The 23,349-nt window shown below is 48.3% G+C and overlaps 1 protein-coding gene across 2 annotated transcripts in view; it reads right to left on the reverse strand.

Moving 5' to 3' along the window:
- Positions 1–4,116: 4,116 nt before the first annotated feature.
- Positions 4,117–23,349, reverse strand: part of LOC113267216 (cytochrome c oxidase assembly factor 8) — a 29,763-nt gene continuing 10,530 nt past the window's right edge. Inside the window, exons 2-6 of one of the 2 annotated variants that reach the window (XR_006411292.3) lie at positions 19,713–19,910; positions 18,843–18,906; positions 10,457–10,547; positions 6,987–7,197; positions 4,117–6,745 (exon numbers count right to left, since the gene is read on the reverse strand). Coding sequence is in view for 1 of the 2 variants with exons in the window: in XM_026515227.4 (XP_026371012.1) it covers positions 7,092–7,197; positions 10,457–10,547; positions 18,843–18,906; positions 19,713–19,910 (459 nt within the window). In the remaining variant the exon portion in view is untranslated. Of the gene's footprint in view, positions 6,746–6,805; positions 7,198–10,456; positions 10,548–18,842; positions 18,907–19,712; positions 19,911–23,349 lie in introns of those variants that run through there. The other variant, XM_026515227.4, reaches the window with a different exon arrangement.

Here is a 23,349-nt window from a genome sequence, read left to right on the forward strand (position 1 = left end):
GGCGATCTCATCCACTGCTGCGCTCCCAGTGCTGGGCACGGGGCCTGGCATGCAGGAGGTGCTCATGAGCATTTGCTGAATAAATGAGGAAGCAAAGATCGTGCTGTCCTCACAGAACTCCGAGCGTAGTGTCTGAGGCTCGGGGGGCTGCTGGTACCAGAGCGGAGACAGGAGTCCCGTTGATCTATCTGTAAACAAACCTGTCTGAACATGCTAGAGCACGGGTGAACTCTGAGGACATCGTGCTAAGTGAAATAAGCCAGTCATGAAAGAACAAATACTGGGGGCGCCTGGCTGGCTCAGTCAGTACGGCACGCAACTCTTCATCTCAGGGTCATGAGTTCAAGCCCCATGCTGGGCGTAGAGCTTACTTAAAAAGAAATAAAAATAAAAGAACAAATACTGTGTAATTCCACTCACAAGAGGTCCCTAGCATGTTCAAATTCACAGAGACAGAAAGTAGAAGAGTGGGTGTGAGGGGCTGGGGAGGGGGACGGAAGTTTTAGTTTGGGGAAGATGAGAAAGTTCTGGAGATGGACAGTGATGGCGGCTGGTGGATGTCCTTCGAGCCACTGGACTGCACTGCTGCGAGGGGATCTCACAGGACTTCCGTGGCCCCACGGGCTCGGCTGCCCAGTGGGGGAAATGTGGCCATGACACGAACCCGCAGTTCCCAGTGGGTCCCCCATCACATGAGCTTTGTGAGCAAGAACCCCCAGCCTCCTCTTTGGGGAAACGTTTTCTCCATAAAGGAAGCTGTTCTGTGTAGTCTACACCTTCCTGCACTGGCCCAATTTCTCAACCAGAGACCTTGTTAAAATGGTCAGCAGAACATGGCTAATTGTGTTTTACTTTTGTTTTTATTTTTTATTTATTAAAAGATTTATTTATTTATTTGACAGAGATAGAAACAGCCAGTGAGAGAGGGAACACAAGCAGGAGGAATGGGAGAGGAAGAAGCAGGCTTCCAGCAGAGGAGCCCGATGTGGGACTCGATCCTGGAACACCAGGATCACGCCCTGAGCCGAAGGCAGACACTTAACCGCTGTGCCACCCAGGCGCCCCTTACTTTTGTTTTTAAACACAGAAAAAAGCAGGGATGCCTGGCCAGCTCAGTCAGCAGAGTGCGCAACTCTGGATCTCAGGGTTGTGAGTTTGGGCCCCACGTTCGGTGTAGAGATTACTTAAAAACAAAATGTTTAAAAAAAACACACACCATAAAACAGAAAAAAACAATACTGATGGGGGAAAAATCATCGAACACAAACCGTTATCATATAATTCCCCACAAGTTTTGTTATTTCCCCATTAATCAGAAATCTGAAATAGTCTTTGGAACTGTACAGGACAGAATGCTGCTGTGCGGGACCCTCGGTGGCTCTCTGCTCTCCGCCCCCTCCGGTGGAAGCCTCTCCCGCAGACAGCCTCTGCCCCTCCGAGGAACAGCCTAGAGGGCTGGCCAGGAAAAGGGCTCATCAAAGCAGCACTCAGGAGGGCCAGGCTTAGAACACACGAAGCCAAAGCCAGGCACGCCCAATGCCTGAGCACAGGGCTTCTCTGCAACCAAGAGGCGGTTTTCTCTAAGGAGCTGGGTGTGATGTTGCCAGCACAGAGTGCCAGTGGGGACACTCAGGGAGGGGCTAACGGGGGAGCCCTCCCATACTCTGATACTCCCTCCGTGGGTCATTCCTGAAGATCCGCTGTGTGCTGACAGCTCTGGGACATGCAGGGACCACGGCGTTTCCTGCTTGAACTCTGGACTGGTGCCAGGGCTCCCGACTCATGACGAGCCGGCTTTCCACCTCCCCTGCTCAGGAACCAGCCCCTTCGCATGGCTCTATTAGTCACTGTAAGGTGAGCATTTGTGAGAGGGTTGCTGAAGGCCAGACACGTACCTACACGCCCTGTGCAGCCTACCAGCGGCTCGGCCGGCTGCATATTCTCACGGCCCAGGAAGCCGGGGCCTGCTGATGCGCCTGGAGGCACGCAAGTCTGCTCTGGAAGGCTACTCCAGTGCCGTCGTGTTACAGACACTTCGCTGTACCTCCCAGAGGCTGACTCTTCCAGTACACTCGGACTACAACCAAACAAGGACCAGCAACACTACAATCAGACCTCTCATCATCAGTGACCCCGAGTCCCCGCATTTCTGATGGCTACACCTGACTTTTCTTGGGGAAATATGAACAAATAAGAAACCAGTGTTGGGGCGCCAGGCTGGCTCAGTCCGTAGAGCATGTGACTCTTGATCTTTGGGTTTTAAGTTTGAGCCCCCTATTGGGTGCAGGGAGTACTCAAAATCTTGGGGCCCTTGGATGGCTCAGTTGGTTAAGCATCCAACTCTTGATTTCTGCTCAGGTCATGATCAGGGTCAAGGGATTGAGCCCTGCATCGGGCTCTGTGCTGGGCATGGAGCCTGCTTGAGATTCTCTCTCCCTCACCCTCCCACTCCATGCTCTCTCTACTCTCAAAAAAAAAAAAAAAATCAATCAAATCAAATCTAAAAAATAAATAAAAACAAAACCACAATGTCTACAGACAGCACCTAACACACAGAGGGGGAGAAACTCAATGTTATTTTATTTTTTAACTCAGAAAACAGAAACATTAATTTTCTTTAAAGACTTCATTCATTGTCAGAGTGACAGAGAGAGAGCACACACAAGCGGGGGGGGGGAAGGGCAGAGGGAGAAGCAGACTCCCCACTGAGCAAGGAGCCCAATCCCAGGACCCCAAAATCATGACCTGAGCCGAAGACAGATGCTTCACTGACTGAGCCACCCAGGTGTCCCGATAATTTTTATTCTATAATCATTTAAATCTCACAAAAATACTTTACTTGAATATGGCTGGGTAGAAAATTATCTTAGGGGACACCTGGGTGGCTCAGTCGGTGAAGTGTCTGCCTTTGGCTCAGGTCATGATCCCAGGGTCCTGGAATCGAGCCCCACATCAGGCTCCCTGCTTAGCGGGGAGTCTGCTTTTCCCTCTGCCTCTGCCCCTCCCCCTGCTTATGCTCTCCCTCTCTCTGTCAAAATAAATAAATAAAATCTTTAAAAAAAAAAAAAGAAAATCTTCAAACAACCTAGTATTTTTTAACTGAACATACATATTTTAGGTTCAAAATCACCTTAATAATGAAACATTTGCATTTATTTGTGACCTAAAGTAATTTACCATAAGCATTTAAACTTAGACGTCTAGGATGGAAGAAAGAAGAAACAAGCACCGTCGTTAATTCACTCAGAGCGTCGAGGAACCTTGCAAGTTACCACCACCAGTCAGGTTAAATGTTTTGACATTAAATGGGATTGTCGCCACAAGACAGCATGCGGTTCCTGGGAGTGTGGCCGCGTTAGGTCCTGGGACGCCCCTGCCAGCGCTCGGTGTCTGACTACCATGTAATTTATGTCAAGTGGAAACAATTTCAGAGAACCTCTTGGGACTGTGAAGTGGACCCGCGGGTGCTCGTCGCTCAGCCTTCACCTGCAGCCGCCTGCACCCCCACAGCCTCTGCCAGGCCGCCCCCCAGGCATGGAGATGCAGCAAGCCTATGCCACCTCCTGGCCCAGGGCGCTGCTCCCATCGGCGACTGTCAAAGCAAGATTCACTTCTACAATTTCCACTTTATTGTTTTAAGATTTTATTTTTAATTAATCTCTACACCTGATGTGGGGCTTGAACTCATGACCCTGAGATCAAGAGTTGCACGCTCCACCAACTGAGCCAGCCAGGTGCCCCGACAATTTTTACTTTATACTGAAAGAAAGAACCACTTTCCTTCGTCTGCACATACGACATGTTTGTTTCTTGCTCATCTTTTCAAGTTGCTCTTAAAAGCAAGCATGCTTGGAACTGACAACGTCTTGTGGCCTCAGAGCTGAGGAGTCCTGGTGGGGAGAGGACCTAGAGTTTCTGCACCGCATTCCATCAGCACGGTCACTCTGCCTGCCCTGCACCGGCCCAAGGCCCGGCCTACCCTTGGAAGGCAGCAGCTGGCCCAAGAGATTCGTGCCTCCGACAGACACTGGGGTGTCGCACTTTCCCACTGCAGGGGTCTGGGTGGTCTGTTTCTGGAGATCTCTGGCTGCTGCTGCTTTTTTTTTTTTTTTTTTAAGTTTTATTTTTTTTTAGTACTCTCTACACCCAAAGTAGGGCTCGAACTCACAACCCTGAGATCAAGAGTCACATGTGCTTCCAACCGAGCCAGCTGGGCGCCCCTGGAGATCTCTGGCTTCTAATGGTCACCTACCCCCTGCCTGTGACCAGAGCTCATTTGAGTAAGTTTCTGTTCCTTAAAATCTCAAGACGCTTGCCTCTAGGAGCCGTGAGGATGTCAGGAGGTAAATTATGGAGGCCGCCAAGAGCAGCAGCTGGTGTAAGGTCCTACACAATGTCAACGCAGATGCTGGATCGCTAGGCCACCAGCTGCAGGGCAGAGCTCATCAGCTCCAGGGTCCAGGAAGCAAGCTTTCTGGAACACCAAGCTAACTAAGAACCCTGAGGATACATCTGTGTTTGAAAAGACCTTCTGCCAACAGCACACAGGTATGGTTGTTCAACAGTCCCACAGGTTACAAAATACATCAGCTTTTCACACTGTCCCTCGACCTGCACATGGAGCCACATTTAACACAATGTGTCTCTAACAGCTTGTGGTGATGTGCTCACACACACCTTCACGGCCCCCTGGAACTCACCTTCCTGAGAAACGAATTTTCTTTCAGATGGTCCGCTTGTCCTTTTTTTTTTTTTTTTTTAAAGATTTATTTATTTATTTGAGAGAGAGAGAGAAGCAAGCTCCCCGCTGAGCACGGAGCCTGATATGGGGCTCGATCCCAGGACTCTGGGCTCAAAACCTGAGCTGAAACCAAGAGTTGGATGCCCAACTGACTGAGCCCCCCAGGCGCCCAGATGGTCCACTTGTCTTTTGCTGTTACTATGGAAAGTCACCCTCAGAGTCCTTGAGAATTGATGTGCAAAAAGAAGTAGAAACGATACCACGGCAAGCTGCTATTTATTCCAGTGTGACACTATCCCAGACAAAGACGATCTTCAAATAACTTTCAGGTCAGTGAACTTGATGGGATACAGAAAGAATGAAAAGCTCACTCACTGCCGGTTCTCCCTTTCCTTCGTTTCTTTGAGGACACACACAGGGCCACACACTCTGGTGACAGGTTGAGAATCTGAGCTCAGCAGAGGTATGGTCTGAACAAACAGCACGGCGCTCCTTCTGTCGAAGTCCATGTTCCATGTTGTCTGGCGCGTGTACGCCACCCTCTGGGGACCTGGGTTAACAGCACGGAGCGTTACCGCCCCCGTGCAGTGTTCCTGGGGAGACAAGGCATCTGGCGGAGCAGAGCACAGCACCATCGCCCTCCTGGGCAGCCTCGAGGCTGACACACACCCCCATTCATCCGAGGGCCCTTAAAAGCCTCCATGGAAAGGGGGTGCTGACACGCTTCCTCTGGCTTCTGAGTTTTCTCCTTGGAAATCATCTTTGCTCGAAGCAGCTTAAAAGCCACGCAAGAAATCTGAGCTTATGACTTTATTATCATGCCTCGCTCTGTAGTAGGAACTGTTTGCCAAGTGGCTTTTGGTTAATTCCACATAACTCATCAGTCCTCAGAAGACACGCTTGCTAACAAGGCCTGGCTCCGAAGGCCAATCCCCTGCCGTCGAGGCAGATGTCCTCTCCTGCAGGCCGGAATGCCCCCACATCACAGGGCTCCAAGACATAATACAAAGAGGGCCTCAGCATTTTATAATATGCATCTTATTTTTTAAATAAACACTATCCCCAATGTGGGGCTCGAATTCACAACCCCAAGATCAAGAGTCACACACTCTAACAAAGCCAGCCAGGGGCCCCCATACGATCCTATTTTAAATAATGCTGATTTTAGAAGAATCTGAGGGGCCACTGGCTGGTTTAGTCAATAAGCAGGGGACTTTTGATCTCAAGGTCCTGAGTTCAAGCCCCACGTTGGGTGTATAGTTAACTTAAAAAAAAAAAAAAGATACGGGTGCCTGCGAGGCTCAGTTGGCTAAGGGTCTGTCTTCAGCTCAGGTCATGATCCCAGGCTTCAGGGATGGAGCCTCGCATCGGGCTCCCTGCTCAGCGAGAAGCCTGCTTGTCCCTCTGCGGGCGCTGCCCCGCTTGTGCGTGTGTGCACTCTCTGTCAAATAAAATCTTAAAAAAAAAAAAATTTAATTAAAAAAAATCAAAACATTAAAAAATAAATAAGTAAATAAAAATAAAAAGGACTTGAGGGACACCTGGGTGGCTCAGTCAGTTGAGCGTCCGACTCTTGGTTTCGGCTCAGGTCATGAGATCAAGCCTTGTGCTGGGCTCAGCGCTCAGCGGAAAGTCTTCTCGGGATTCTCTCTCTCCTTCTCCCTCTGCCCATGCCCCTACTTGCTCTCTCACTCTCTCTCCAATAAATCTTTAAAAAAATAAAAAGAATTTGAAAAACAGAGAATATGATCCAGTAGCAAGTTGTTCTGAAAAACTTTGCTCACTAGAGTAAGTGGAGGAAAGTTCTCCAAGGCGCCTCTGCCGTCACCTGAGGTCTGAGAGGAGCTGCGCTCGCTTTCACGCCCACTGGAGCAAGCATCCCGGGACAGCTGCGGTTCGTCAAGGCATGGACCTGGGCCTCCAGCAACTCAGGGCCCGCTGGTCATGGGACAGTGTGGTACATACGACTGCAGCCAGTGGAGTCAAACATGCAGGTCAAAGCACCTAATATTTTATATTATTCTATTTCAAATTGGTAGAATTCAAAAACACAGAACATGGGTACACAGTGCTTGGGTTTTATTTAACATCATGTTCATGACCCAGGGCCAGCTGGGAATCTACAGTCGGGACAGAGTCACATGGCCCGCGGCTCACCAGGACCCCCATTCTCCCAGTCCACCACCCTGTGCTGACAAAAGCCAAGGGGCCCCTATAAAGCAGGTGTGGGACTCAGTTCACTTACAGGTTTTTAGAGCCCTTGTAAAATGGATTCCCAAAGCAGCAGCTTCCCCCGGAAACTCCAACAGTGGTGGTGGGTGGGTCAGAGTGGGCGGGTCAGGGTGGGCTCCTAAGTGCTGGTTGTCTTTGGTTTTGGTCTAAGCTTGTTCCAAACTCTCTCCAGGGCCACTTTCCCCATGAAGAAGGTGATGGCAAAATTACGCTTGTACCAGTCTCTACAGAGAAACAGGAGAAACACATGTGACATCCCCCCAGTAACGGAGGACTAGCGCCCAGGCCTCTGAGGGGAGTTCCCAGCCAACAGGCAAGTCCTCCTGACTACCTCCACCTTTCCCCACTGTCTCTTCCCTTTTCTGCCCTCGTTAAAGCTAAACTGGCCATAGCGCCTTCCTTCCTCCACCTTGGATTGAATAAGGCTGAGAATAAGGTTCAACAAGTGAATGCCGAGGGCAACCTAAACCCCGCCTTTTCCCATTCTGCTGCAATCCTCTGCTTTTTGCTAAAAGACTCCAAAAGAGAAGCCTGGGGCCTCCAGAGTCCTGTGGCATTCCTAGAGAGACACAACTGTTGAGCGATGGGGGCATAACCACTGGGCAAACAACTGGCAAGACTCAGTGGGGACCATCCAGGTTGGGCACCTTATCTGCATAAGAAGCACAGGACAGAGCGGCGCCTGGGTGGCGCAGTCGTTAAGCGTCTGCCTTTGGCTCAGGGCGTGATCCCAGCGTTCTGGGATCGAGCCCCACATCAGGCTTCTCCTCTAGGAGCCTGCTTCTTCCTCTCCCACTCCCCCTGCTTGTGTTCCCTCTCTCCCTGGCTGTCTCTCTCTCTGTCAAATAAATAAATAAAATCTTAAAAAAAAAAAAAAAAAAAAAAGAAGCACAGGACAGAGTACTCCATCCTGAGAGGTTAATTTACCATGAGTGCCAACATCATAAAGCTCCACATATTCTTTTTTCTAAATGATCTGAGCTTTTGTGTAATCCGTGTCTCTAAAGAGAGAGTTCCAGAGCTTCTCATATAAATATTGGGATGGAGTTCACACAGTGTCGGGCTCACTTGCCCATGAGTTACTGTACAGAACATGCTGAAAATTGCAAATTCACCCCACTGCTGAATGGGACAAGCCTGGAAAGTCTCCACAACAGAATGCACACATTCCAGACTCTTAGTGCTAAGCCCTTGGAAGCTGAAATGCCAATAAGTACCAATGCTTTTCAGCCAAATGGGCTAATGAGTGCACATGGGACTTTGATTTCAGACTGGACTCAAAGGATTTACTGGGTCTCTGTACAGAAAGAAGACGACGGACCAAGGGCTCAAAAGAAGCAAGAGCACGAGGTAAACGCGTCACCTTCTGGAGCCTCTGCATTGACTGGATAGAAAACCCCTCTCCTCCTGAGAGGGAGCTTATGTTTCTATCCACCTAAGTGATGTTATAATGGGAAGCAGCACCCTAAATGAACAAGAAAGGCTTCTATCCCATCGAGATTAAAGTTCCTATGTTACTAAGGAAGAGCCAGATTCCACTCCACCAATACTCTGATATAGTGTAGGGAAACTCAACTTTCCCCGTTTCCATAGGGAAGGCAGGGGCAGGAGGTGACGGGGGCACAGAAGGGGACACTGAGGCTCCCCTGCTACCTGCCCTCGGGTAAGGCTGGTTCTCTCCGCTCTGAACCCCGCATAGCACACACCCAGCTCACTGGAGACGAGGCACGATGCAAATGTGCTACGGGTCTACACCAGAAAGCAAAGGCCTAGAGACATAGAACACACACTGGCTTGACTGAACAACTTAGCTAGCTCAGAGGAACATGACTGCGCTAGCCCCGCTACGCACACACTGCGAGACCGATCTCTCCTCGCGGTGGTCTCTTGAGCTCACCCAGCCTCAACCACTACCACCACCCTCTAGATCTTACCCCCCCTGCCTGGCACAACACTGCCACTGTCACCTTTTAAAGCAAATCTCAAACATCACAGCCTGTCATTTCACCTGGAAATACACATTACTTATCATTAAAACCCTTTTTAATACAACCTAATAATACAGCCACTGTTCAACTTCCTCTAACAAAATATCTTTCAAAGGTGGTTTGTCTGCATCAGGACCTAAATAAGGACTGTATGCTGCACGAAGCCTCTTTTAATTTGAGGTAGATCCCCCTCCTGTTTAAAATTCTAGTTACTTCTGGTGCCCGGGTGGCGCGGTTAAGTGTCTGCCTTTGGCTCAGGTCACGACCCCAGGATCCTGGGATCACGCCTTACATTGCGCTCCCTGCTCAGCGGGGAGCCCAGTTCTCCCTCTGCCTCTCCACCTGCTTGTGCTCTCTCAAAAAATAAGTAAAATCTTTATAAAAAATAAATAAATAAAATTCTAGTTACTTGTTGAAACTGGATCATTTGTTCGTGTTGAATTTCCAACATTTTGGAATTTTATCTTTAAGCTATCATTTTAAACGTGGTCTTCAATGAACCCCTCTCACCCCCCTCCCATATACCCTTTACCTATTTCCCGTGAACTGGTGATAAGTCTAGAGGTCTGCCTAGATTCCTCTCCATTTTTCTGGTAAGATCACCTCACAGGTGGTACCCCACGTCCTCCTGCACGCCACAGAGGCGTGCAGCGGCAGCTGCCCCTCTGTGTACAGCAAGACGATGCACCGGGGGGGGGGTTCAGGAGCGAGCACCCTGACCCATGTATTCTGAGGCCCCACTAGCTTTCCTACCCAACGGTTTTAGTGGCTGTGACTGTGACCCAGACCCCTTATATCATTGGGAAAATGTTAATTTTCTAACTCCGTCACTCCTTCTGCATTAGCTGTCATCCTTCTACAAAGAAATATGCTCCTCCGTGTGGTTACCCTGAACTACAGCTGATGCAGGAAAGGTGTGTATTCTTTGGATTCTTTTATTTACCAATTTTCAGAATAATGAGTTGGCTGCCTAGCTATATCCAGAGGTGACTGTGAGCTTTTCAATACTGTTATGATTGCAATTTGTGCATATTGTGCACAATATGATATATTTGATATATTTTTAATCTACTGTGGTCATTTCCTTTGTGCGGCTGGAGTGGCCTCACCCTTGGCCTATGGGAGCCCCTCAAGTTGGCTCCTGCACTGTTCTCACGTGACCCCACTGGTCTCTGAGCCTCCTGACTTTCAGACACAAATCTTGACTCGTCTTGCACTGTTCCCACCCCAGACCTGCTTCTCCAAGGAGCTCAGGTTCCCCTTAGTGGAAAGTGCTGTTTAGAACCCACTGCACAAGCACGAGGGGTACAAACTCCCACGGGATTGCCACACAAATATCTCTAAGGTGTTGACTTTACTTAAAAGTGTAAAAACTAAGTTTACAGCAAAATCTACCTTTAATATAAACATAAATGTCACCAAATACAGATAAGAAAATAATCCTACCCAATACAGATATAATATTCAAGATTTTAGGAAAAAAACAAACACTTACCTATTATAATACATGTGTTTCAGAAAATTTTTACTTAAAAATTCCTTGTAAAAGTCAGCCATTTCTTCTGCATCTAACGTTGCTTTTTGACCTGAAAATTAATTTCAATGTAGACATTAAGACTTAACGGGGAGGGACCCACAAACTACTATTGATCTAATAGAGGTCAGCAAGGTTGCAGAATACAAGATCAAAATACATACATCAACTGTATTTTTCTATACACTGGCAATAAACAATCAAAAAATGAAATTAAGAAAACAATTCCAGGGGTGCCTTCCTGGCTCAGTTGGTGAAGCATGCAACTCTTGATCTGGGGGTCATGAATTTGAGCCCATGTTGGGCGTAGAGTTTAGTAAATTGAAATATACACACACACACACACACACACACACACACACACACACACACATATATATAAAGAAAGAAAACAATTCCATTTAAAATAGCATCAAAAACAATGAAGGACCTAGGAATAAATTTGAGAAGAAGTGTACGACTTACACACTGAAAACTACAAAACACAGCTGAAAGAAATGAAAGAAGACATGAATAAATAGAAAGACATCCCATGTTCATGGTTTTGAACACTTCATACCACTGAGATGGCAACATGCCCCAAATTGACACACAGGTTCAATAAAATCCCTAACAAAATCCCAGCTGGCTCTTGGCAGAAACTGACAACCAGATTCTAAAATTCATGTAAAAATGCAAGGAAACCAAGCAGCCAAGACAATCCTGAAAAAGAAGAACAAAGGAGGGTCTGGGTGGCTCAGTGGTTAGCCATTTGCCTTCGGCTCAGATCATGATTTCAGGGTCCTGGGATCGAGCCCCACATCGGGCTCGAGTCTGCTTCTCCTTTTCCCATCCCCCCGCTACTGTGTTTCCTGTCTCGCTCACTCTCTCCCTCTGTCAAATAAATAAAATTTAAAAAAAAAAAAAGTAAACACAGAGTTATCATATGACCCAGCAATTCCACTTGTAGGTATGATACACAATTCTCACAGAAGCAGTCTCCATAACAGTCGAAAAAGCAAAAACAACCCGAATGTCCACCAACTGATGGATAAACAAAATGTGGTCTATCCACACAACAGAATAGCATTCAGCCATAAAACAATCTCTGAAATCCTGGTCCATGCACAACATGGATGAACCTTGAAAACATGCACGTAAGTGAAAACGCAGACACATGGGTGGCCTGGGTGGTTCAGTCGGTTAAACGTCTGACTCTTGATTTTGGTTCAGGTCATGATCTTAGGGTCACGGGATCGAGCCCCACAGCAGGCTCTGCGCTCAGCACGGAGTCTGCTTGTCCCTCTCCCTCCGCTCCCCCCACCGCCCTGCTGTTCGCATGCACGCTCTTTCAAATAAATAAAATCTTAAAAAAGAAGGCAGACACAAAAGACCACATATTAAAAGTTTCCGTTTATCTGGAAAGGTCCAGAATAGGCAAATCCATAAAGATAGAAAGTAGATTAGTAGCTGTCAGGGGCTGGTAGGAGGAAGAAATTGGAAGTGACTGCCAGTGGGAACAGGGTTTCTTCTGGGGCGATGAAAATGTTCTGGAATGAGATATGGGGGATGGCTGCACAATCTCGTGAATACTAAACACTACTGAATTGTAAATAAAACGTGAATTTTAGGGGCGCCTGGGTGGCTCAGTCGGTTAAGCAGCTGCCTTCGGCTCAGGTCATGATCCCAGGGTCCTGGGATGGAGCCCCATGGCAGGGTCCTTGCTCAGCAGGAAGTCTGCTTCTCCCTTTCCCTCTGCTGCTCCCCCTGCTTGTGTGCTCTCTCTCAAATAAAGAAAATCTTTTTTTAAAATGTGAATTTTATGGCATGTGAATTATATCCCAGAAAAGGAAAAAGGCTTAGAGAGACAATGACCTCCTTCCATCACCAGACCAGGATAGTTCCAGTGTAGCTCAATTTCTTCGTGACGAATGCAAGCTCACGTGTGCGTCTACCAACGCACATCACGTGTGATATGCTTCACCGTGTCTACTCCAAAGCCTTCTGAAGCTTCTGACAAGAAACGTGAGAAACCCCCAAAAGGGAAATGGAACTTCCTCACTTTGAATGCACCCTGGTCTGGGGTAGGTACCGGCCTAACCATTCAATCTCGGAGCCAGTGAGCACACACTGAACCAGGTAACGTATTAGGTGCTGGTGGGCACTGGTGACATACAGGGACTGACCCGGCCACTCTGTGGTGCTCCCTGTGTGGTGGGAGGTGCCATCCATGGCGCCCACTGTCAGGGCTCCCCCACCAGATTTAAAAAGGCCACACAGGACAGGAACAAACCTGCCAACGGGGGCAGCCAGACTGCCCTGAAATGGGAGCAGAGAGCAGCCCACAGGCCCTACCACCTCTGCAGGATTCGTGCACACGCAGGGAGGCCCATGCTCGAGCTCAGGTTTAGCATGCCTGCCCGTGCAGATGCTGTCTCCAGGTGGAGGCCATGTTTCCCAGAGGCACAGCTGAGGTCGACGTTCCAACCCTGTCAGGATCTGGGGGAGACAGAGCTGGGATGGTAACCCAAGGGCACATTTCCTCAGAAGCAGGAGGGACAGTGGCTGACCTTTTACACATATGACATAGACGCAAACACTCGGTGCGGCACAAGCATGTGTCTGTCCCCTCACAGAGAATGAGCACACATCCGTTCCAAATCGTAACCAAGGGGCTGCCCGCGTAAACAGCAGCGTGTTCCACACGTCCTCACTTTTTTTTTTTTTAAAGATTTTATTTTACTTATTTGACAGAGAGAGAGAGAGAGCCAGAGAGGGAACACAAGCAGGGGGAGTGGGAGAGGCAGAAGCAGGCTCCCAGCAGAGCAGGGAGCCCGATGCGGGGCTCGATCCCAGGACCCTGGGATCACATGATGGGCTGAAGGCAGACGCTTAACGACTGAGCCACCCAGGCGCCCCCGTCCTCACTCTTCTGACACAGCCTCCTGCAGCTCCTCAAAACCTCCCTCTGGGGGAGGAGCAGCTCAAGTCTCCCCTAGCTGTCTCCTCCTCAGCCGGGCCTTCTCTGAGGCCCTGTTACAACCCCCACTCCCCCGCCAACTTCCCTGAGTTCTTCACACCCTAGGAGCGCAGCACGCCTTCACTGAGCTACCTGTGTGCTGGGCACAATCCCAGCCCACATTAGAATGTCAGCTGCATGAGGGCAAGGCCACGGCTCTGTCTCATCCATTGCAAGGTCCTGGTGCCTAGCCTGGCACATGGAAACTACTGGGTAAACACCTCAAATCAACAAATGGATAAATGCTAAGTGGGACAAAAAAGAGAACCAGCTGCCTGAGATGGGGAGGGAAGCCGAAGGTTCTCAGGGAAGGTGACATTTAAGCTGGGTCTCACAGGATCAATAGGAGCCCACAGGGTAGAGAAGGGAGAAAATGGGTCACAAGCCATGGACCAGCACGGAGGAAATAAAGGGCCTGGAGAGGCACAGATGTGACTGAACAGAGTGAGCGAGGAGGAGAGTGGTCAGGGCCTGAGCATGGCGATGGGGCTGAGGAGCGGCGGAGCCCCTGGCTTTCGGCAGCAGCTGAGAGCGCTAGTGTCTTCTGGACAATGAGTCTTGGAGGGAGAGGCATGCGTGCACCCTCAGATCAGCTTCCCAGCACATCTCTCTGTGGCCTTGCACTGGCACAGCAGCGGTTAGCAGCCCCACTCTGACAGAGCTCTGTCCCTCACTGGCGGATGGCCCAGAACTTTGACCCGTCTCAGACCTAGAACGTGGATCACAGCAGCACACATCATAAGACTGCGCTGAGACAAAATGAGCTGCGGCCAGTGTGGGGGGCGGGATGGGGCCTGGACATAGCGCCCACTTGTTACCACTGCTGGCAAAACAGCAGGAGTCCCAGGGTTCCAAGGACAGGTCAGGGGCCGTCTTCAGCTGCTGGTCTAGTGTGGTGTCTTGTCCAAACACCCTGAAGCCAGGGATCGCCATAAAGCAGAAGCACCAGAAATGTCTGCTAAGCAATTCAGCTTCCTTGCCTCCCAACCCTGCAATGCGCTACTGAGCTTTAAAGAAAGTAGGCGAAGGAAGGCGGGTAGCATAACCTACCTCACCATATGCTCACTGAAAACCCCGTGGGGGCTCATAAATCCCAGCTAGCTTAAAGTAAATCCATCTCAATGGCGTACTTTTCCCCCACTGCATGAAAACTTACCATTGCAACAAAAGAAATTAGAGGCAAGAATCTCCCCACTGCACTGCTGCTCGACAAAGAAGACCGAATTTGGGGGCAGGCAGAGCTGAATCCATGGTGTCCTGTTTCTTGCCCTGGAAATTCAGTAATTTTTCTACACTGCTGCAGAATTTGCCAATGAACATCCACCAAGTGAGAGGGCCACTATCTAATCTGTGATTACTGGAATTTAGATACTCCCCCCCCCTTTTTTTTGCATTTCAAGATAATGCGGTGGGGGCGCCTGGGTGGCTCAGTTGGTTGAGCATCTGACTCTTGATCCCGGCCGGGTCTTGATCTCAGGGTTGTGAGTTCGAGCCCCGCCCACGTTGGGCTCCACTCTAGGTGCGGAGCCTACTTAAAAAAAAAAAGATAATGCTGCAAGGAACGGACGGCTGAGCCTTCTCATGTCTTCCTCTAGAATGCGTTCTTACGCGTTCCGCGATCAGAATGCTCCTGCTTCTTGGCATGCGTGTGCTGCCTGCAGTCACGTCCTTCTGAAAGGGCTGGAAATTGACCACTTACGGGCGCCCTACTGCACCGCACCTCCAGCAGCACGGAGTCTGCTCGCTGAAAATGCCCCGGGACAATGCCTGGGGGCTGTCCTAATCCGCACCGTAATCTGTAGTCACATTCCTCACTGACAGGTACCCTGTCATTTCTACAAACTGATTCATGCTCTTCACCAAGACCCCCCGCCCAGCATCTCTGCTCTATCATCTGCTGTTCACGTTTCACTTGTTCCCGGGACGCCGACCCTTCGTCCAGCCCTCTGCTTTGCACTGGCCTTGCGCTGCCTCCAGGCCCGTTTCCACAGCAGCAGCCGCACTCACTCAACACAACCCCCAAGCCTTGGCCTCTGCCGATTCTAGGGCCCCTCCCCACGGGCCCCCAGGCCCCCACCTGGGGAGAGCCTCTGGAGGCTGCACCCTGCCCTCGAACTGAGGAGGTTTACTGAGAGATGGAGGAAGCCCATTTTCAGCTAGAGAAGGCTGAGGCCTGGGGAGGAGAGCTGTTTCTGGCTCCAGTGGCTGAGAGCAGGCCACGCCTGCGCCCGGCTCTACCCCAGCCCAGGCCTGAGCCTCTCGTGCCCCTCAGCACAACAGATCAGCAGAAGTGCTCCCAGGGCGCGGGGCTGCCTCAGTGGAGCGTGTGACTCTGGATCTCGGGGTTGTGAGTTCAAGCACCACACTGGGTGTAGAGATTGCTTAAAAATAAAATTTTAGGGGCGCCTGGGTGGCACAGTGGTTAAACGCCTGCCTTCGGCTCAGGGCGTGGTCCCGGCATTATGGGATCCAGCCCCACATCAGGCTCCTCCGCTATGAGCCTGCTTCTTCCTCTCCCACTCCCCCTGCTTATGTTCCCGCTCTCGCTGGCTGTCTCTATCTCTGTCAAATAAATAAATAAAATCTTTAAAAATAATAATAAAAATTTTAAAAAAATAAAATTTTAAGAAAAAAAAAAAAGTCCTCGCTAATACAGGCATTGTCAGTTTTCACACTCTCCTATCGCTCTACCTTTACTGTCAAGCTCAGGGAATTGTCACTCCTCCAGACGACAGAGTCAGTTGTGTTAAGACTTCCTACAACTGGGAGCTGTGTATTTAACTTTTAATCCACAAATAATTCATTTTTAGCAATTAATTTTTTGATTTGGAATATATTTGTATTATAGGGGCCATGAATCTAAATTTACTCTTTTCGACCCAAAGTAATTTCTCCATTACCATTAATTAAACAAGCCTCCTCCTCCCTCAGTCCTACGGGACCCCTATACTCACGTGTTAAGCACACGTACTCTGGTCCCACTGAGGCGATCCACCTGTGTTACCCCCCCACATTTCCGTCACTGCAGCCTGGAAACTTTAAATAGCTGACAGAGTGGGCATCTCCCTTCACATGTCGCTTTCCTCAATCCAATCTTTCCTGTTTTATTACCAAATTAATTTAAAAATCAGATTTAAGGCCAGCCTTTCAGTATATAGTAATGCCATCAATAGGGACTCGGTGATAACAATAACAAGACTCAAAACCACCTTTCCCGTCTGTGAAGAGAGTGGTTATCTCAAAGCACATCCACAGCCTCCCTGACCCTGGCGATCCTGACGACACACTCCCGAGGCTGGTGCACCCCTCCCTTAGGGCTGTGGCATCTGTGGCCACGGTCCCGGGCCAGGACAGCACAGGGCAAGCTGAGAGCCACTGTGGCAAGGTGACGTCAGACAGGCACAGGGAACCCAAGTCACTAGGCCAGAATCTAGGCCCCTCCACTTACTGTGTCATTTTGGTTAAATGACTTGCCCTCGGGTTCCTTATCTCTAAAATGGCAAAAGTAGCAGGACCTACTTCATTGGGTCACTGTGGGAAATAAAACAGATGACACAGGCCAAGGACTCAGCAGAGTACCCAACGTGGTCAGGGTCTGAAATTGTGAGCCATTATTCTGTGCTTTCTGTTAGGACCCAGCACCCTTTCCTGCTGGCTCCTGCCTGCCAAGACAGCACCCTGATGACAAACAGCAAACAGCAGAGCCTATGATCAGCACAGTTCCACCTTCTCCAGCTCTTCATCCTAAACAGATCCAGGCAAGGCTAAGGATTAGCAGGGAGAGACGGACAGTGCTTTAGTCCAATGACAAATGTGGCTTTTGGGGTCAATGGTTTCAGATTTTCCATGAGAATAATGTTTTGACAGTAGAAATCTGTTTAACAAACAGTATGAAATGTTATTCAGGCCTAACATCAACAGCAAGAGAAAATGATCAAAGGTTGTTACACACAAGCACAAGATCGTCTATCCAAAAAAGAGCAGGCAGTTCTGTAGGCAGAGGGGACTGAATGGAGCATTCCAGGCATGTCAAGCATACAGCATGGGGGACGAAACGTGAAACAGAGGAGCCGGGCAGGGGCCACAGGGGCTGGGCAGGGGGTGCTGGGGCCAGGGAGGCCTTCAATCCAGACCCAGAGCACAGCTGCCATTCTGTAGTCATGGGGAGTCTAAAAACCTAAGCTAAGCAACAAATGTCAAACTTGCATTTGGGGAAGGGCAGTCTGGCTACACTGTGAAGAAGGAATTTGAGGCAGGAGTTGATAAACTACAGCCTGCAGGCCAAACGTGGCCCGCCACCCCTGCTCTTGTAAACAGTTTTACTGGGACGCCTGGATGGCTCAGTCGGTTGAGCATCTGCCTTCAGTTCGGGTCGGAATCCCGGGGTTCTTGGATTGAGTTCTGCGTTGGGCTCCTTGCTCTGCGGGGAGCCTACTTCTCCCTCTGCCTACTGCTCCCCCTGCTTGTTTTCTCTCTCTGACAAATAAATAAATAAAATCTTTAAAATAAATGAAGTTTTACTGGAACACATTTATGCCCGTCAGTCTATGTGTCTTCCACGGTAGCTCTCACACAACAGAGAGCTGAATAGCTGAAACAGAGACCCCACATGGCCCACAAAGACAAAACCATTTACTATCTCGCCCTTTACAGAAAGTTTGCCCATCCCTGATTTAAAGATTGGAGGTCAAGGAACCAATCAGAAAGTTGCTGCATTAGTCACAGAATTAACAAAGTCCTGAACTAAAGCAATGTTTCAAGGACAGGGAGTGGTCAGAATACTGAGAAATGTTTAAGAGGTAATCCTCATAGAGAAATGGGAGGTGAGGGAGGGGGGCTTTGAGGACTCCCATGAGGTCTGCAGCTCCTGGGGGCTGGTGGGGCCATGAACGGAGGTCAGGAATGCAGGAAGTGGAGCTGGTATAGGAGAGAAAGAGCTGCAAAAGCCATGGGACCCTGGGATAGAAGTTCAAAGGTCAAAGGGAAGTCATGGATCAGAATGACCTAAAATCAGGAGAGGGATGATCTCCCCCAAAGGGAAAAGAGGGAGTACCATTCAGCGCACCTGTCCCAAAGGAGACCACAACTCCCCCCTGAGCTTTCTCTCCTTCATCTAACGTCTTTTTTTTTTTTTTTAAGGGGGGCAAGGGGAGGAGCAGAGGCAGAGAGACAATCTCAAGCAGCCTCCCTGACAACGCAGAGCTCGATCTCACAACAATGAGATCATGACTAAGAGTCGGATGCTCAACCGACTGCGTCCCCCAGGGCCCCTGACGTCCTTTCCTTTTATCTTCTCATGCAGTTACTCAAACAAACACAATGTTAGGAGAAAAAGCAAAATGAACAAACCTGATCCAGCTCTCAGTTCCAGGCCTTTAGCTTTTAGTCTTGAGTGAATAAATTCTTCTTTTTCCTAAAAGAAGACAACCATCAGAATGCCTTCTTCATCTTTCCATCTTTCCTTGGCTAGGACACAGCTCGAAGTATTCTGGAGAAGTCTGGATGGAGATTTCTGAGAAAGGACCCATCTCCAAACCTGGTTTAAGCCATATGAATTTGGTTTAAAGTCCCATGCTTGACGTAGGATTTGAAAACAAGATGTTCAGTAAACTTTGGGAGGCACTGTTTATAAATCCACAGAATAAGATAAATATAATTCATCACACAGTCCGCCCAAACAGTAGGACATATAAAGCTTAAATACATTTCTTCTGGATTAGAATATTTCTACTTCTTTCTCATATAGTTCATTTACAATACGCTGTTAAGAATTCTGAATTCTCAGAATGAAATCACATCACGAAAACCCATATTTTCATAAACACACACACACACATGTTCCAACTGGCTCTGCTACTCCTTTTAACTACTTGAAAGTCTCAAGATCTGTGATTTTACGATGATCAGTATTTTTTATGTACAGTTACAATATTGACTTAAAAGTTATAGGCACCCATACATTCACATACGTGTATATGTATGAGAGAGGGAAGAGAGAGGAAGAAAAGACGAAGGGAGAGAGGGAGGGGATGGAGGGAAGGGGAGAGAGGGAGAGAGGGAGAGAGGGAGAGAGAGAGAGAGAGAGAGAGAGAAGGGAAGGAAGAGGAAGGTCCTACAAGGCAGGACCAAGTAACAGAAAGGCAAAGACTAAGGATTTAGCGCCCCCAAGTGGCCACCTGTGTTATTTCTTTCTCACTCCGCCCTCGGATGGAAGCTTACCTTACGAAACGTCAAATTCTGGTTTGCCCAGAACTGTTGGTTCCATTCCTGAGTTTCTTGTCTTAATTTTCTTAGCTTTTGTTCCAACGGTGATTCGTTTTCAGGGACATAAAAGTGAATGGGTCGAAGGTTTGAATGTTTATCTGGGGGTCCTATCCAATCATGGCAAGATTTTCTTGGAGGGCAGAATCCTGAGACCTTTAACAAAACACACAGGGTTAACATAAACTCAACAAGTCCCTAGTATTATAAAATGAACAGTCTAGACTAATTAAAGTCCCTCACTAGGGGCGCCTGGGTGGCTCAGTTGGTTGAGCGGCTGCCTTCCACTGGGGATCAAGCCCCACACATCTGGCTCCCTGCTGGGTGGGGGGAGCCTGTTTCTCCTCCTCCCTCTGCCATTCCCCCAGCTTGTGCTCTCTGGCTCATCTCTCTGTTAAATAAATAAATAAAATCTTTTAAAAAATAAAAAATGACAAAATAAAGTCCCTCATTAGCTTCCTCTGTTTAAGACCATGTGTCAGAGAACACCCAGGTTAAAAGCACTGTAATAACCATTATTACCATGAACACTCGACAGGACATGTTCAACAATGGCACCGGGGCAATTCAATCCTAACGCAAAAAAAGCATCTCAAGCTTACTTTGTCCTGTATACAAAACTACCTCAGAACGGATCAAAGACCTAAATGTAAAACCTAAAACTATAAAACCTCTAACTTCTAAAGTAGTAGAAAATGTTTACAACCTTAGACTAGGCAACAACTGTTTAGACACAATACCAACAGCATAACCCACAAAATAAAAAAGACAAGCCACAGACGGGTAGAAAATATATGCGAATCTGAAAAAGTACTTATTCCCAGAATATATAAAATTTCTCAAAACTCAATAACAAGAAAAGAACCAATTTAAAAACGGGCAAATTAGCCAAATGAAACTTTCTCCAAAGAAGATAGATAGATGTCAAACAAGCGCATAAAAGCGTGCTCAACATCACTAGTCCTCAGGGAAATGCAAATCAAAACCACAATGAGACACCACTACACATCTTTTAACACGGCTAAAACAACCCACAAAAGTGACAAAACCACGTGCTGTCGAAGATGTAAATGTCGTGGGTGGGGATGCGAAATGGTGCAGCCACTTTGGGAAAAAGGCTGGCAGTCCATTACACAAGTAAACATACACCTCATGGGGCACCTGGGGGGCTCAGTCGTTAAGCGTCTGCCTTCCGCTCAGGTCATGATCCCAGGGTCCTGGGATGGAGCCCCTCATTGGGCTCCCTGCTCGGCAGGAAGCCTGCTTCTCCCTCTCCCACAAAAAAAAAAAAAAAAAAAAATACAGCTCACATACAACCCAGCAACCCACGCCTATATACTTACCCAAGACGAACAAATACATATGCTTACACAAAAGCCTGCATGTGCCTGCTAAAGGGGCTTTATTTATAATTGCCAAAAGCTGGAAACAGCCTACATGTCCTCCCACTGGTGAATGGAAAAAACAAAATACGGTACGTCCACACGATGACTACTCAACAATAGAGAACTACGTGCAACACGGATGAATCTCAGACGCCTCGTGCTCACTGAAAAAAGCCGCACCAAGAGGCTGCACACCGTAGGACTCTACTCATGACATCGTGGGGAAGATAGGTGCTGGGGTGGAGGAAGGGGCGGACTACAAGGGAATTTTCTGGGCTGATGAAAACGTTCTCTGTGGTGCTGGTACACACATCTGTCAGCAGTGAGTGTCACTGTATATAAATCGGGCTTCAATAAACTTGATATTAAAATAAAAAGATCACTTGAGTAGTCAAAAGACTAGCTTTCCATTTGCCCGTTAAAAGATCAATGTAATCAAAACTCATGGGGGGAATGTACCACTCAACTCTTATAAGTTATTAAAATAAAAAAAAGGGGGGGGGGCGCCTGGGTGGCACGGCGGTTAGGCGTCTGCCTTCAGCTCAGGGCGTGATCCCGGCGTTGTGGGATCGAGCCCCACATCAGGTTCCTCCGCTATGAGCCTGCTTCTTCCTCTCCCACTCCCCCTGCTTGTGTTCCCTCTCTCGCTGGCTGTCTCTATCTCTGTCGAATAAATAAATAAAATCTTTAAAAAAAAAAAAAAAACCAACAACACACTACTGACCATAACTTCTACCTCCAATAACAGAGTGCCTCCCATGCACCCTCCCTGCATCAACGACGGGAAAACCAGCAGCAACAGAAAGAAGCATGGATGAGTCTTTGAACAATATATAGACAGAAAGAGCCAGGCACGGAAGAGGATGTGCTGTGGGATGGCACCATGCAGCATTCTAGAAAAAATCAGTCACATCAGTGGTTGCCAGAGTGGAGGGTGGAAGGGACTGCTCTGATCGGGGTGGCAACTGTGAAGATTCATGTTTGTCAAAACTCATCCAATGTACACTTTATTTTTTTAAAGATTTTATTTATTTATTTGACAGAAAGAGAGACAGCCAGCGAGAGAGGGAACACAAGCAGGGGGAGTGGGAGAGGAAAAAGCAGGCTCCCAGCGGAGAAGCCTGATGCGGGGCTCGATTCCAGAACGCTGGGAACACGCCCTGAGCCGAAGGCAGACGCTTAACGACTGAGCCACCCAGGCGCCCCACAATGTACACTTTAAATGGGAGTATTCATTTCACTGTATACAATTACACCTCAAAGTCAATTAAAAGAATGGTTAAAACTTATAAACACCAAAAAAATACTACAATGAACATAATTAACATTTCTTTTCCCTATGGAAGGCACTTCATTCAGGGTATGTCAGTACTTCATGATCACTACAAGATGCAACTTCCAAGGAACTAAAAACAGATGCAGGGCTTGCAAGTATTGACCTAAAAGAGATTTTGTCTACGTGGCTACTCACTGATAATTTAATTTGAAAAAGTAGAAATAATAGCTAATCATTTTACAAACAGAATGTGGCTAGCATTTAGTGATGGCCCACCTGGCAAGAGCAGCATGGGAAGGAAGGAGAGGCCCGAGCAAGAGTTCCCACCTGCTCGGCTCTGTGTCTAACCCTCAGCCCTCCTGTCGCAATGTGGGCTGACATCATTCAGGTCCCTGAGAATTGAGCTACAGAACCAAGTGTAGGGACCTGGGGGAATGGGGTAACCGGGTGATGGGCATGAAGGAGGGCACATGATGTAATGAGCAGCGGGTGTTATATAAGACTGATGAATCACTGACTTGTACCTCTGAAACTACTAATACATTATATATTAATTAATTGAATTTAAATTAAAAAAGAACCCATGGTCACTCAAAGCCTGTTATGCAAATGTTTGAGAACTTATAATGCATGTCAATTATCACAGATTAAAAGCACTGTTATTTCATAGAAACAAAATATGCTTGGAAGAGTGTGCCAAGATAGCGGTACAAGATGTTCCTGAAATTCAAGCAGCATTTCCAGAGCAATGACCACACAGAAGTGGCCCCAGAAGAGTGTGAGGAGAGACCCCAGGCCTGCTCTGGAGGAGAGCCAGGAGCCTCTCTCTGCTGTGGCTGGGGGTGGAGCTGGGGGCCGTGAGGTGGAGGAGCAGGGAGAAGCCTGGGGCAGTGGTGAGGGATCGATGGGGCCGCCGCCTGAGCAATGTGCTGGT

The sequence above is a fragment of the Ursus arctos genome, unplaced genomic scaffold, assembly GCF_023065955.2.
Source record: "Ursus arctos isolate Adak ecotype North America unplaced genomic scaffold, UrsArc2.0 scaffold_25, whole genome shotgun sequence".
Lineage (NCBI taxonomy): Eukaryota > Metazoa > Chordata > Mammalia > Carnivora > Ursidae > Ursus > Ursus arctos.